This window comes from Girardinichthys multiradiatus, chromosome 23 (genome assembly GCF_021462225.1).
Source record: "Girardinichthys multiradiatus isolate DD_20200921_A chromosome 23, DD_fGirMul_XY1, whole genome shotgun sequence".
NCBI classification, from domain to species: Eukaryota; Metazoa; Chordata; class Actinopteri; order Cyprinodontiformes; family Goodeidae; genus Girardinichthys; species Girardinichthys multiradiatus.
The window spans coordinates 27,166,656-27,181,570 of record NC_061815.1 but is presented as its reverse complement, the minus strand read 5'-3'; the positions used below and the strand labels follow the sequence as shown (position 1 = coordinate 27,181,570).

The 14,915-nt window shown below is 37.5% G+C and overlaps 2 protein-coding genes across 5 annotated transcripts in view; one reads left to right on the top strand and one right to left on the bottom strand.

Moving 5' to 3' along the window:
- LOC124860244 (dedicator of cytokinesis protein 2-like) overlaps nucleotides 1–14,915 on the top strand; it is a 143,451-nt gene that overhangs the window by 68,761 nt on the left and 59,775 nt on the right. The window lies entirely within an intron of this gene.
- The window catches only part of LOC124860245, a 36,479-nt gene continuing 21,832 nt past the window's right edge, over nucleotides 269–14,915 (bottom strand). For all 3 annotated transcript variants that reach the window (XM_047353370.1, XM_047353372.1, XM_047353371.1), the window contains 3 exons: nucleotides 11,168–13,054; nucleotides 7,239–7,313; nucleotides 269–2,088 (listed from right to left, as the gene is read on the bottom strand). In XM_047353370.1, the coding sequence (XP_047209326.1) occupies nucleotides 1,905–2,088; nucleotides 7,239–7,313; nucleotides 11,168–12,717 (1,809 nt within the window). In that variant the 5' untranslated portion in view covers nucleotides 12,718–13,054 and the 3' untranslated portion in view covers nucleotides 269–1,904. The remainder of the gene's footprint in view (nucleotides 2,089–7,238; nucleotides 7,314–11,167; nucleotides 13,055–14,915) is intronic.

Below are 14,915 nucleotides of genomic sequence, written 5' to 3'. Positions count from 1 at the left end.
AAAAAAAAGAAAAATGGGGAATGAAAAAATCTTTGTGATTGCAGAATTTATTTCCTATTGATTATCTAAATGTGTTATCCATCCGCCCTTATGCCGTAGATCTGTAGATATTTCATCATAGATTGGCTTTACATAGATTTATGAAGGATTTGTCTTCATCATATCACATCTATTGTTTAAAGTTGACCCGAAGAAATCCTCCACTTCTTTATGTACAGTGCAACATTCATTGTCATTCTAAAACACAAAGCATGGTCACAACAGCAACTTTTGTTCAAAATACACGTTTTATTGGACATACAAGTGGAAGATCAGAGGAGAGGGCTTTGCTGGAGCTGACGCGCTGTTAAGGAACAGATTAGAAAAATGCTATGACAGGGCATTCTGGATATAGATTGGATAATTAGTGAGTGTGCTGTCATCCAGGATTCTAATTGGGGGCAACTTGTCAGCCACAACATTCTGAAGTAGGCCTTTGTAAGATTAGTGGTTATACCCTCAATGGCTAGGAATCAAGCTTGGTACAAATAATGTGAGAGTATAAAAAAAAAATGCCCTCTTTGTACATAGATGGTAGAGAAGCGAACAATGCAGAACCTAAACAGCTTTTATTTTTACTAATTTATGCATCCCTTCCCATGTTAATTGTGTTTCCATTGTCATTATACCCAGTGTTGCATAAATTCTCAAAATTTTACTACCTAATAATTTTTGAACTTTTTGAGAAACATTTGCAGTACCTGAACAAATAATCCTTCTGTTCTTTTTGAGTCATTCAAGAAAAATTCAGACCTAAACTTTTAGTTTAACTCTTGATCTTAAATCAGTTTTACCGTATTGACTCCAAAGGCATAAATAATGATGCAGTTCTACATTATTAATGCTCGCTAAGTTTTAAAAGCAAAGTGATAGATGGTCTGGATCGCAAGTGGAATAAATTTTGACTTTATGCATGCATATGTAGGGAAGTTATGTCTTGTGATTCAGTTGGTTTATTGAAGGTGTAAGTCAGTGCTCATAAACCCTTTTTGTGCAAGTATTTGTATGCACACTGTGTGAAACTCTTTAAAAACAAACTGAGCTTTCCGTTTTTGGATGAAAAATAAAAGAGAGAATCAATCACTCTGTCAGCCAGCGTTGACAGATTTATTTTAATTATCTGACACAGACTTGTCAGTCTTTCATCAACTTCCTATCACATTGTCCCTTCATGTATTCCGAGTTCATTCTCCGTTGAGCAAGCATTGTGTTTCCAGATGGGTCATCAGCTCGTATTCCCCAGCATGTCTCTAGTAATACAAGTGCTGCTACATTCACATTTCAGCGGTCAAGACTTCCAAATGAATATTGCAAGCAGTTAAAATCCATGGATTTACATGAAGTCTTCTGCTTATTGCTGCAACAGCCCATAGATCTGTCCATCAATTTAGTCAGTTACTCAAGCCATTTGTATGAAGTCTTAGTTAATCCTCATTTATCCTCTATAGCTTTGGTTTAAAAAATAGCATCCTTACTCTAATTGTAAGTTAGCTGAAGAATTGCTGTATCCCATGAAGTCTTTTTCTTGTTGCAAAAAACAGGGTCATCTTTTCAGGCTGAGGGGAAATCTCTGTGGCTTCTCTGTGGCTTTAAAGAAACAATGGTATTCCTTTTTGTCTCTGTATTTTGCCTGCGTGCTTACCATTATATTCTGTCAGGCCCTAGGATAAGCAGCTGCAGACAAAAATCCACTTACATGGAAACTTTTGGAAAGAACATTTCGGTTTGGGTCTGATGAAACTTTTGCTCTTTGCACATCCACATGAAGACATTTCCGCCACAGCAGAACATTTTGGTTCATGTGAAATATAATTAAGTACACCTGCACCTGCTACCCAGAAAGGTGTTTATGATTTCTGTGACACTTAGAGCCACCAGAAACACTTCTTGCGCAGTTTCTTGACACGTGCCTTGGTGTTGGGGCGGCTGGAGGACAAGGGAGCTGGCGTGGGCTTGGTCTGAGTTGGGGCAGGCACATCATATTCACCCTCGAGGGCTTCAATCACCCCCTGGAAGTGTCCCTCCTGCTGTCGGAAATCATGCTCCACACTGGAGAGGGGAGACAGAGATCGAGTGAAAAAGAAGAAAAGGAAAAAATAGAAAAAGTAGGATTACGAGTTGAGGCTGGGTTTCTCTATATTCAAGTTGAATATATTTAAACTAGTTAAACTGTGTAAAAAGAAGAAAGATTAAATGAAAAATGTAAGGATAAGTAGAACAAGTATGTGAAAAAGTTTTTATCACAGTCACAATAGTCACAAAATGCTGACATTGCACTACAGAGGGTTGCAAAATGCATCTGAAATTAAATTGTGCTTTTAACTTAGGATGTATGCACCTTCAGCACACACCCATGCTTTCAAACAGGGCTCAACTCAGCACTCATTTCACGTCCAGAGTATACCTCTGCACTTCATGCACCAGTAGATCACAGACTGGTGAGATGAGAGTGGGAGGAGAATGAAAAGGGGATCTAGAAAGAGAAGAGAGGAACATTTGCACAATGGAGGAGCTTAAGGAAGGAGTGAGGGAGGAACTTCTTTACTCTTCGGAACTGTTCAAAGCAGACCCTCCTGGCTCTCTTTTTCTATGGTCTCATTCCCTCTCCCCTCTCGTCTCTCTCTTGCGCTCCGTTTCTCTGAAGTGCCCATCGCTGCAGGTCATAATGTAGTAGTGTATGAGCTTCTCGCTCCATTTTGGTAACAGTATTTGTGTGTTTGTGTGTGGGCGGCAGTATGCTGAGCTGGATTAAAGGGGTGGAGCTGAACAGGGCCTGGCATCTGGGGTTAATGAGGCACATGATGAGGCAAGGAGAGCAGATACTACTAACCATCCTTCCCTCCTCCTATATCCAAATGCCACAACATAAATACTCACTGAGAAACACAGTATAAAGGCACAGATGCACTGCTCTGCTAAACAACACGTACAGTACTACATCCCTCAGTAAAGGCTCACAGCTAAGTAATGAGGAAAAGTGATGCTGTGGAATGTTTGAAAGATGTAACGCCGAATAAATAAAACTAGAGTGCACTACAGATTAAAGGACAGACAATAAACTGAGAGGTATGAGTGCTACCAGAGATACTGACAAGTAAAATATGACCTATCTGGGCTCCCTGAAAAAAAAAAAAAACCCTCAGAGATAAAGAAAAGGAAGGGAGAAATAATTTAGTAAAAGAGGAAGCTAAAGTCCTACTCGGCATAGAGGAAGGAAGATGTCTTCATAAAGAAATTATAACAATAATAGTTAAAATTTAGACAACACATACAAGTAGATACTGTTCTTTGATTAAACTATACCACACACAATACAAGAAGTTCCTCATCAGACCAACATTTAGTTTTTATTGTCTTAGATGTCTTGGAATAGATCTTTTTTTTTTGTCAATCTTAATTTATGTCTCATTGTGTCTCTATTGCGGTTTGAATTGCCTCCTCAATCACTACTTAGAATGTGAGTCAGCCATTTTGTTTTGTTCAAAACTTCAACCATATATTTTTATACAGTGCAAGGTGATCCGGAAACTCATCCTCTTGTGCACTAAAAGTACTGTACCACAGCTGGACAGTAATTCAGATGAAAATGACCATCATATGTTTGCAGCAAAGGAACTAACAAATCATGCTAATGTTAACTTTAGCATGTTCGCTTGTTCTGAATTTGACCCAATGAGCAATCTCTTGGCCAGATGACTTGAAATATATATTTTCAACCTTAATTATTACATTTGATTAATCCTCCAAAAACTGGATGTCTATGGACATCTTTTTATGGTTATTTCAGGTTATCTATTGTGTTGTGCTGGATGTATCGTTACACTGCTAACATTTCTACATTCTTTACAGTCTTACTTAATCAATTAGAATATGTGTTCTAATGAGGCTTGTTTTTCAGATTAGAAAATAATCTTTAAGCAGGTATTAAACACACTGTTCATTAAGCCCATATTTCTGTATTAAAATGTCTTTTTTTCAATTGGTCTGATGTAATATTAAAATTTTAAATGTTGTGTTTTCATCAAAATAATCATAATTAACAGAAATAAAGGCTTGAAAACATCAGTATGTTTAATTAGTCTATATAATGTGAACTGAGGTACTGAAATAAACAAATTTTTCAAAAATCTAATTTATTAATATGACTGTAGAGAGAAGGCTGTATGATCTTTTTCTGCAATTTTACTAGGAGGGAACCTGTCAATGATAGCTTTAAGGGCTGCTACATTTTGGTAGCTGTTTGCATACAAAAAGGTAAAACAATTTATGAAATATATTTCTCTATAAACTGCCTCTTTTAATGGCAGACAGTAAACTAAAAAAGACATAAAATCATGCAAAAAAAAAAAAATCTTAACATTTAGGTTGTTGCTGCTGACACATTAGTTATTTTCCTGCTGATGTTTGTTCATATAGCATGTAATTAAAACAGAGCAGTACTAAATTAATGTCTGAAAACCAGTTGCCTATTCCTGTATCCTAGTAAGTCTTCTGCATAGTAAGTATTTTATCATGGTTAAGTGAGCTACCGACAGAACAGAAAATTCCAACACAATCTGGATTTTAGTCCTAACTGTTGCACTTATATCGATAGTGGAATTCGGTCATTGTCGAAAAATCCTCATACTTGTAATTCACACTGCAGACTGTCTATTTCAATATCAATTCAACAACTTGTTTGCCATTGTATTGTTGTTACATGTATCCTTGTATCCTTGATAAAAGCTGTGACATTTTTTTATTTTATTTTTTTATATTTTATTTTGTAGTTGAAATAGGATGAAGTAGGATTAACATGCAGTGGAAAAGGTTTATGCATTACATGTGTGGATATGACACATAATGTATGTTTCCATAGTAGTTCATTGCTCAGGAAGAAAAAAGTGACAGTAGAACTTTGATTGGCAGGTTTGCAGAAGACCTATATATTTAATGTGCATTTATGTTGTTTAAGTTTTGGGTGTAAACACCAGCCTTCTAATATTACTCTTTCACTTTGTCTCACATCTTAAAGATTCATTAGAACTGACAACGATAGAGGATCTCCTTTAAGCCAGCCTCTGTCAAACCCCTGTTTTTTTCCAATGCAAATCATTTAGATGGATGTTTCAGCCCCACTCATAAATTATCCTCTGCTTGTAGGTATATTCTGCTATGTCCTTTCCTTTTTACTCAGCTGAACATATCTAACAACAACCAAATTATTGCTATGTTGTTTTTGAGTAGTATTTTCTTCATAGATGGGCACTAGGTTACATCAGAGGGCTTTTGCACCATATGTCCCTGGCAGGTCCCCAAGGTCATATGAACAGGGCCTGCTGGTGGTGCCCAATACTAAGTCAAAGGAAGCAGAGCATCCTGTTCAGTTGCTGCAGACTCTGGAACTCTGTTGGCCCTTTTAAAAGTCAGTTAAAAACAAATATTTTTAAATCAGCTTTTTGTTCATTTCTCTTGTTTTTTATGCATTGTTAACTTTTGTGAAGCACTTTGTAATTTTATATCTTGAAAGGGTCTATATAAAAAAAGTTTTACCTACTTAATTACTAGTCATTTCTTATATAGTCATATCTCTTTTTTACATTCTTGTTAAGTGGCCACTCTGTATACTCACTGCAGTTAGTGGTTTCTTAGAAGCTATTTTCCCTACCTTTCCATTGAGTTTGATCAAATTTATTACCATTTCACTGTCTGTGAAAATGCCTCTGGAGGTTGTGATTAAATTTGCATACAAAGCTTTTTGTGTGTTTTCCATTTAAGTGAAATGCTGTGTAATTTAAAGTGCAGTCACATCCTAATTTCTGTTCAAAAGATGGTGGTCAGTCTTTGTCATGCTAAAATTTTGTGTTTTAGCTCAGAAAAAAGGCAACAAAAGCTCACTATACACTTTTATATTTGAGAGAAAAAGTAAACTGGATCTGAGTTGAACAGTTTTTATCATACTTAAGGTCAAGTGTATGGCCTGGAGGCTGGTGCAGGAATTGGTGTGTGAGAGGTGGGGTCATTTTTGACATGGTTCCATTAGGATTCAGTGCTTATTAAATAATTATTTTATAACAAACTAATTAATTTGCAAACTCTTTAAGTTTCACTATGTTTTATTTAATGTAACTGCATATTTCTCATCATATATCCATATAAACGCATGTGTGTTGATCAGTCTGGATTCATACGTGGAGTCTGTTTTCATGTAACTGTCCCTCCCCCTTGATGTTAATTATCACTTAATGGGAAAATAATTCTGCTGCTGCTTTAGATCAAAATGAAAGAATGGATGGAAAAAGAAGGGGAACCAGCTGCAAATGAGCTATAAAGAAAAGAGAGGTGCATTAATGTAAGAAAAACAAGCTGTGAGGCCCTGAAGTAAATGGCTTACAAAGTTAAAGAGAATTAAAGAAACAATGGTATTCAGAAACATTTCTTTGTCCTCAGGGTTAGACACACAGTAAACTAGATAAAGTGAATGATTTATATAAACACAGAGATAGTTTACAAGTCTAAAAAGAGAACTAGGCCTGCAAGGGAGTTTTTCTGTTGACTGTAAACTACATCTATTTATTTCAAGCCTGCTGTGTGCCTGTGAATGTATTGGGGTTTTTTGTTTTTTTGTTTTTTTGTCTTTTATCATAACGCAACATACAGTATGAGAATCTGCATTTCTCCATTATATGTGCACCTCTTGGCTTAATGTTGGGCAGTGATGGCAAAAACGTTGCAAGCAACAGATGAACAGATGGAATACTATTCATAATAAAGCTATGTGAATGAAATATAAGATTTGATGGAAGTAAGAGGAGGATTAAAATAGAGCTGATCTAAGGGAGTAGCTTTCCGAATTGTATAGAACAGTTGTGTTACTTATTTAGGTGAGTTACATATTAGATGGCTGTAGCTGTACAGATGCATCTTCTAAGTCCCTGAATATTTGGCTTGTTTGCATAGGACATTTTTTAAACGTAAGTAACTTTGTGGATAAATCATTCGCCTGTAGTATAAAGTTTGCATTCCATAAGCAGTTCTTTAGGAAACTCCTAATGTTTTTTTTCTTGTAAAATAAATTTAGGAGTTAATTAGTCATATAAGTGCAAGGAAACAATGAAGAGAGAGTACTGGAGAGGCAAAAAGCTAAAAAAACATCCAGCTAATTTTGAGTTGTCTATCCTTGGGATGTGACATTAATTTCATTTATTTATTTTGGTTACCTGTAAATGATGCAGGCCGTCTTCTGGCAGGCGGAGCAGTTGTTAATGTCTTGGCCAGTTCTGTATGAGCTGCGACTGCAGAAATGACAAATGTCGACACACATAAAGACATGGAAAAAAAAACAATGAAGCATGCTGTATTTGACAATGGTAAAACAATTGTCTTTATCTATCATAATATCATTATATATGAAAACATTTTAAATATTTCATTTTCAATTGATTTGTATTTTTGTCCCTTAGTAATATTGTTTGCCTATGCTGCTGTCACACTTGTTTTATATTGCTCCACAGTTGTTGGTGTATCTTAAAAGAAAAGAAGTGCACTTTGTGAAACATTAAGTCCTATCACTTAAGTATATGAAGTACATCACTCCAGATGTGACCTTTTTACACGCATTGCATGTTTATTGGGATGCATAACATAAATGTGTGTGCTACTACATAAAGAAGTGCCTATTCTTGTTTTAGTTTTCCTTGCCTCCCCCCTCACATGTCTCCCTGATCCTACCCTTATGTGTTACACCTGGTTTGTAATTTCCTTCTCCCCTATGTAGGCCTGCAGGTTTCCTCCTTTCTTTGCTAGTTTTTCTTGATTTCTGTTAGCAATCCAGCATTTGTTGTTTGTCATGTACCCTTGGATTTTTGACCTTTGACTCGTTTTTTTGGACTTCCCCTTCTGAATTACTAACTATTGTTGTGAACTCTTATCTCCAGTAATAAAGACAGAGTCCGTACATTAGATTCTATTCTGTGCTCTTGTCAGTTACTTTTGATGTAGAGTCATCATCTAATTTTTTTCTTTTCCTATACATATTACTCACCTACGTATCTAGGGCTAAAAGGTTAGTGCTCAATAAGCAGTCTATTCGAGCGTCCAAGTGGTCAAGTAATAATTAACTGAACTACTTAGAAGGAAGGGCCAAATTGTCTGCTACTTCAGCCACTTCAAGAATTCACAATATTAAGGTGAGGACATTTTTATCAGTGGAGACAGAGTTTGTGCATGGTGTAGCATTAGATAAACTAAACAGTACCAGATGATTGGTGATACATTTGTGTAGCACTTATGCATTTTTTGGCAGTTGCACATATGCTCATACCACTGTATTTTTTGGCATGTCCAGCTGGAACATATTCTACAGTATCAGATGTACAAATAGGTGTTGCTGGACCCACTAGCACCTGTTTATGTTTTAAAATGATTTAAAATGGGGAGAAAAGTTGAAGAAATACATAGCTATAAGCCCACCACAGCCCACCCTCATTGACCACCTGTTCTGTTCTGCAACAGACATGTACGGCATAATTCCTGCATGCCTTCATAAATTGCTACTGCATACTTTAAGGGTCTAAGCAGTCTGTAGCCTCCAACTGAATAGTCCAATATTGTGCAAAATACCACAATTTTTAAAATGGGGGAGCAGTTGCTACCCTTGCTCCATTTGCTGGCCGCATGTGACTATGGTGCTATTTACCTGAAGCCACATTTTTTTATAATCCATTGGAATACAACGCAGAAAAGCAATAATGTGATTGTGGTATAAAAGATATATCACAGATGTTGATGAACTATGTTATGCTATCAAAGATTAACACATTTTGCATTAATTTGTCAACACCATTAAGAGTTGCATTGTCTAGACTGTCCTAAATGTTAATACTTCCTATGTTAACATTTATTCAGTGAACGTTGAGTTCAAACATTGATTCTCTAAAACTGTGTTTTTCAACCCTGGTCCTCAAGGCACACTGCCCTGCACGTTTTAGATGTTTCTCTGCCTGGACACACCTGATTTAGATGATTGCAACTCAGTAAAAGCCTGTTAATCAGTCATCAATTGAAATTAGGTGTGCTGAAGTAGGGAAATATCAAAAACATGCAGAACAGCATTCATTGAAGACCAGAGTTGAAAAATATTACTCCAAAGGCAATCCAAGACAATATCATGTTTGCAGTACATGGGTAGATCATGTCTAGAGCTTTTCATAATATGACACAAACATAAAATGCAGAAGGTCTGGTTAAATTAAACACTGATTTCATTTTCTGTTTCAAAGTTGTTCAGGTAACTTAAAGATGCTAAATCATAGCATGAAACCTAAAAACACATTTAAATATCATCACACAAACTGTGTGTAATCAAGTGTAAACAAGGACACAAAGGCATGGAGTGTGAGAATTTGTGAAGCTGATAATCACTTCCATGTAATTAAAATACTTTTTTGCTGAGATGCTTTGGTTGGCCTTTGGTTGAACTGATTAGATGAAAGAGTAACTGATTTATGTTGATAAAATTGACATTTTAATTACAGTTATGTTAAGAGAAACAGCATCACTGGCATCATTCTTCTCCCATCCCACCAACCTTTTCCCAAAGGCAACAGCAATGAAGACATGTATTTGCTTTAGGAAAGAAAATAATATACGAAGCAGAACAAAGCATCAACCTTTAAGCTCAACTGATGCTTTTATCACAACAGTCCACTTGGAGACCCTCTAACATGGTGGTTCTGCTCTGTCTTTCATGTCTATCTGTCTCTTAATTCCCCTCTTTGTGTCTCGCTGTTTCCCATCTTTCTCTCAGTCTGCCTGTTAATCTTAGATATAACCAAATACACTCACACCGACACACCCAAAAGCTAGGATTCATGATATTGGACAGGGCAGGACAGCTTAAACACTAGGTTTAGGAGTCTTATTGTGCAGCTTAATGATTAATTGCAGGGTTTTCTTATAGGGATTAGTCTTTAGAGAAAAACATCTGTTAACCAGAAGGATGTGCAATAAAAATGGGCTAAAAACATGTAAAGCTGAAGATGTAGTTCTTTCAGCAGTTGATGTTTTGCAGACAAGATGGGTCAGGCACAAATGTAGTTTTGTGTAGAGGAGTGATCAATCAAAATATGAAGATTTATTTGATTTAAAGTTCCCTCAAAGTAAATTTGCAAGGTTTTATTTTTCAAATCACTGTCCTGTTACCATATTATGAAGATGACACGCTTGTGTACATAGCTGTATAACCATGCAATTTACTTAATGAATTCACATAATTCAGTATTCAATATGTTTTGTTAGTTAATTGAATTGATATAATTGTTGTCCTATGGTAAGGTGGTAAATTGTTATGCTATCCTATGGCGGATGGTGAAAAAGCAGAAGGTGGTAAATTGTTATGCTATCCTATGGCGGATGGTGAAGAAGCAGAATTAAATATTCACAGCTTTGAGAGGCAGAAATAGTTCATATGTGGAACTGTGAAAATGAAGATGGGGAATTAAAAACAGATACTAACAATGAAGTGTTAGTATCTGATGTAAAGGTGGAAGATAAATTGCTTTAAGAAATTTAAACAGCAGGGATGAAGAATTTGCACATAAACAGACAGGGATTATTATTGGAACTATGACTGCTGCTCTGAAAGGGGAATTAAAAGAAAGACCAAGGGATCTATAAGGATACTAATATTGACAAAGGGTAACCAAGTAAGTAACTCTGATATTGCATTACACAGTTGGTTTGCCCACATGCACACACATACACACATAGCATGGCTATTCTCTACAGACATAAAATTTAAGAATCTATTACAAAAACTTGAAAGCTTGCTGGTATATATTGCTATAAAAACTTAAATATACTCTCTTCTCAATCTTTTGCACTTCCTTGACAATCTCCTCGCCTTCTCTATTTACTCTTTTTATCACTCTACAACACTATTGCTTGAACACTTACTCTTGCAATAATTGTTTTTTAAATTTTTTCTTCTTCATTATCATTGACTCCACTTCTTCCCTTTTCCCTTTGTTTTTAGTGCTTAGTCTTTATTCAGTTTTACCTTGCATTTCCTCTTCCCAAACCTTTTTTTTTCATTTCCCTAACTCACCCCTCTCCTTGCTATTTATTTTTATTCCCCCATTGCTCTTACCCTTCGCTTAAAGCTTTGCTCTTCTCCAGGTCTTGAATCACATTGAGAAGCACCTTGATCTTCTCCTGATTGGATAGAAGGTTCTCCTCTACACTCTGTAGCTGCCTCTCCAGCCCAGGTGGTGCATAAACTGTATGTCCATCTAAAAGTCCTCCTGGTGCCCCATTACATTGTGCTTTCATATGAGTCTTACAAGGGAGAGTGTTGTCATCAAATGATTTGCTCTTCTGCTTTGTGTCCTTGAATTTGATACGTTCCGAGGATTGTTTAGGCGACTTTGTGGTCTCTTGTGTTATTGTTTGCGATGCAGGTGTGGCTGGTTTGGAATGGGTCACCTTAGGAGAGTGTTTTGGTGGAAGGGGTGGGATGCTGCTGGATTTTGAGTCACTGAGAGAGGAAGGAGTCTGAGGTCTGGAAATGTTGCTGACTGATTCATCAGTTGTATGGCACTGACCCTGATTGTTCTTGTTGTTATCTATTAGATGTGGTTGGGTTGCCTTTGTATTTTGTGTGTGTGGTGCATCAGCTGTTGTTTTCTCTGTGTTGAAGAGTGTGTGTGTTTCTGACGTTTGTGTGGCTGAGTCCTTATAACAGGTAAAGTCTGCTGAATGTGGCCTTGTCTGCAATTGTGACTCTTTTGTTTGGCTATGAGTATGTACTGTGTGGTTAAACTGAGAACTGTGTGTTTTTGGCATGGTGTGGGACAGCTGGGGTATATGAGCAGTCTTTATTGATGTGTGCTGCTGTGGGTTGGCTCTGTCTGTGCTTTTGGAACAAGACTGAGAGCTCAGAGCAGCAGAGGCTTTCCTTAACTGGGGGGGAGCTACAGATGTTTTCCGTGCTGGATTAGGTAAAGTCTGGCTTACTGTTATTTGATTGACTGCTCTTCTGCGACATGCACCTGTGCACTGTGTAATCTGTGAACGTCTCCTCCCACATGTTGCACAAAGACGTTGCGGTGAGGTTGTCATTTTTTGACAGGGCCGAGGTGTAGTGGCGTGTGCAGCTGGACAAACGCTCGCTGTCTTTAACACTGAGCGATGGCCTTCCCCTCGCAGAGATTGCACCCTTCTCTTTTCCTGCGCTGGCTCCTTAATTTCTGTGGCTTCACTGCAAACTCCTCCCACCAAATCCGAGGCTACCACACTCCCATTTATATACCGAGTGGTCCTTTTATCTTTTGTGTCCTTGAGATTTGTTTGTATGGTCCTGATCTGGCAATAAACTCCACTGCCTGACCCTTGCGACCCCATGTCGTCTTGTGTAAGGCTGTTGATTTCGTTCTGAGATGTCTCTTTGGACACTGGCCGGCTCTTGCTGTCACTTCTGATGGCTCCTGCTATGTCCGCTGCCAGTGCTTGTTCTGTCGCCATGGTGTGTGGATGATGAGTGCTGATCTGTTGGCTGCCAGGTTGTTTGATAGAGGGGAGAGTGTGCAGTCTGGGAGATGTCTGCACCCCAATGCTGCAAAGTGGACCCCATCGCCCCCCAGCTAGAGGAACTCCCAGCGCAGGCACCGGATTAGTTGGATCTGCCACTCGTCTGCCCATGCTCCTCTGTAGGTTGGCTCAGCCCCCGGAGGAGCTGAAAGCGATGGAGGCAAGCGATGACATGAGCCAGCCTCAGCAAGGTTGTATCCAATAAAAAGGGAAGAAGTTCTTGCTTATGTTTACCAAAATAAATCCAAGTGTTGCAGTGGCAGATTAAAAGAGTTATCTATTGAAGTTGTAGACAGGAATTCAATGTACAATAAACTCTGGGGATTCTTTCATTATTGACCTCCTTAGTAGTTTAGCCAACTCTGATTGGACATCACTGTCAGAGCCTTTCTCACTTTTTGACCAATGGCCTGCAGGTGATGACTTCCTTGGGCATTCCTGATTAGTTCTAGACAGAAAAGAAAGAAAGAGAGAGACAATAAATGGGATAAATAAAAGAAGGGACAGAGGTAATAAATGCTAAGGCCGGCAAGAAGACACAGACATTAGGCACATTAAGCACCGTATAAAAGCTTCGACCTCCACTGAATGCTCCCACTGACCAGATCGATAGAAGTCTATCAAGTTCTTATAACCAAGAAGGAGAGTTGCATTTATAGTGGTAAATCGTTCCATCTCATGTAAAAGAAAGTGTATTATTTCCAGAGATACTTTAATAGACATAGTGCATATCTAGTAGTTCATCACACAGTTAATTCCCAACAAATCTTACAAGCATTTTGCTGCAGATCTTGCAGTCTTTTATCACAAGGTGACACTATGTGTAGCTCGCAATATATGATACCAATTATTGATTAGAACATTTAATACATTCACCATAATTTCTGCAACAGTCTCCATGTCCCTGTCAATCCAAAATTCTGATGACACCAAAATAAGCCTAAAAATATGGGGACCATGTTTGCAGAAAAACAATGCATTTTCTTATTGTGGTGGAGAAGGTCAAAATAAGTATGTTTGTGTGTGTGTTTTTTTAAAGCTGATTTGGCCATCTAATCATTGTTGCTTAGTGGACACCTCTGTTTGGAGGTTTTTCAGACACATACCACCAGGAGGAGCCTGAACGCTGAACCATAACTCCCTAGAGGTACTATAATTATCCTCTTTGGTCTTTGTATATGTTAAGACCCCCTAGAATAAGCTGGTGGTGAGAGGGAGGTCTGGGTTCAGCCCTGCACAGGTTGCCTCTGCGACCTAGCACCTAATAAGCATAAAACAATGCATGGATAGAAAAATTATTTGCCTTGAAAGTGTTCAGTTTTCATAGCAAAATAACACCCACTAAGGTGATCTTTTAGCATGAATCAAATATATTTTGTCTGATAATTCCTCTTATCTTCTTATCTATCTGTCACCATAACCATAAGCAAGTGAAGTTGGTTAGCATTGGTCTATGTTTCCAGGATCCCGTTTCATAAAAGAGCATAGATGGTAACTTTAAATAGCAAGGTGTTTTCTTTTTTTTTATTTGCTCAGGCAAATAACAGCAAATGTTGGGATATTTAAACTCTGTGTTTGAGTTCAGAAACCCTGATTATGTAAGAACTAAATTTAGTGGCAAAGACAGCTAAGTGTCTGAGCCTTGACAATCTTCATGAGCGGACACAGATTTGTGCAGTGTCACACTGTGAAAATAAAAACCTGGGGTAAATATAGTTTATTAGCTTCTAAACTAGTTGAGAAAACAAATGGTGGTCCTTTGCATATCCATATCGAATAGATTCTGTATTTAAGAGCATCGAAAAGGGATTGAAGCCTCATTTGTTTAGAAGCTTTCATTTTGCTGAATTGAATTATGGTGTTAGACAAATTTAGCTCTTAGTGTAATTGGCAATTTAGAGTGTTAGCTTTCTGACTCTGCACAACATAAAATCCCTAATACATTTTAGACGTGTTCAAATTCAAAATGGAAAACAAATTTATTTTGTTTTGTGTCTCCTCTTATCCCTACATTTAAAACATTACAAACAACGGTGCTCTTTAGAAAAGTTCAGTTTCATATAGAATTGGAGAGTACTAAAGTTCTTATTTAAGGTCCTGAATATTTCTTCTCCTATAAACAAAATGACCTTTTTGAAAGATTGTGCTCAGAATTAGCATTACAATGCCTGAGCATCTAGAAGTGCTTCCTTAAATGATCTCTGAAAGTCTAAGTTTGCCTCAGAAAACAAAGATGGGATGCAAGCAGGATCTTTTGCATAGCACCTGGCACTACATGCATGTTTTTACTTTGTAACAGAAAAGAAAGG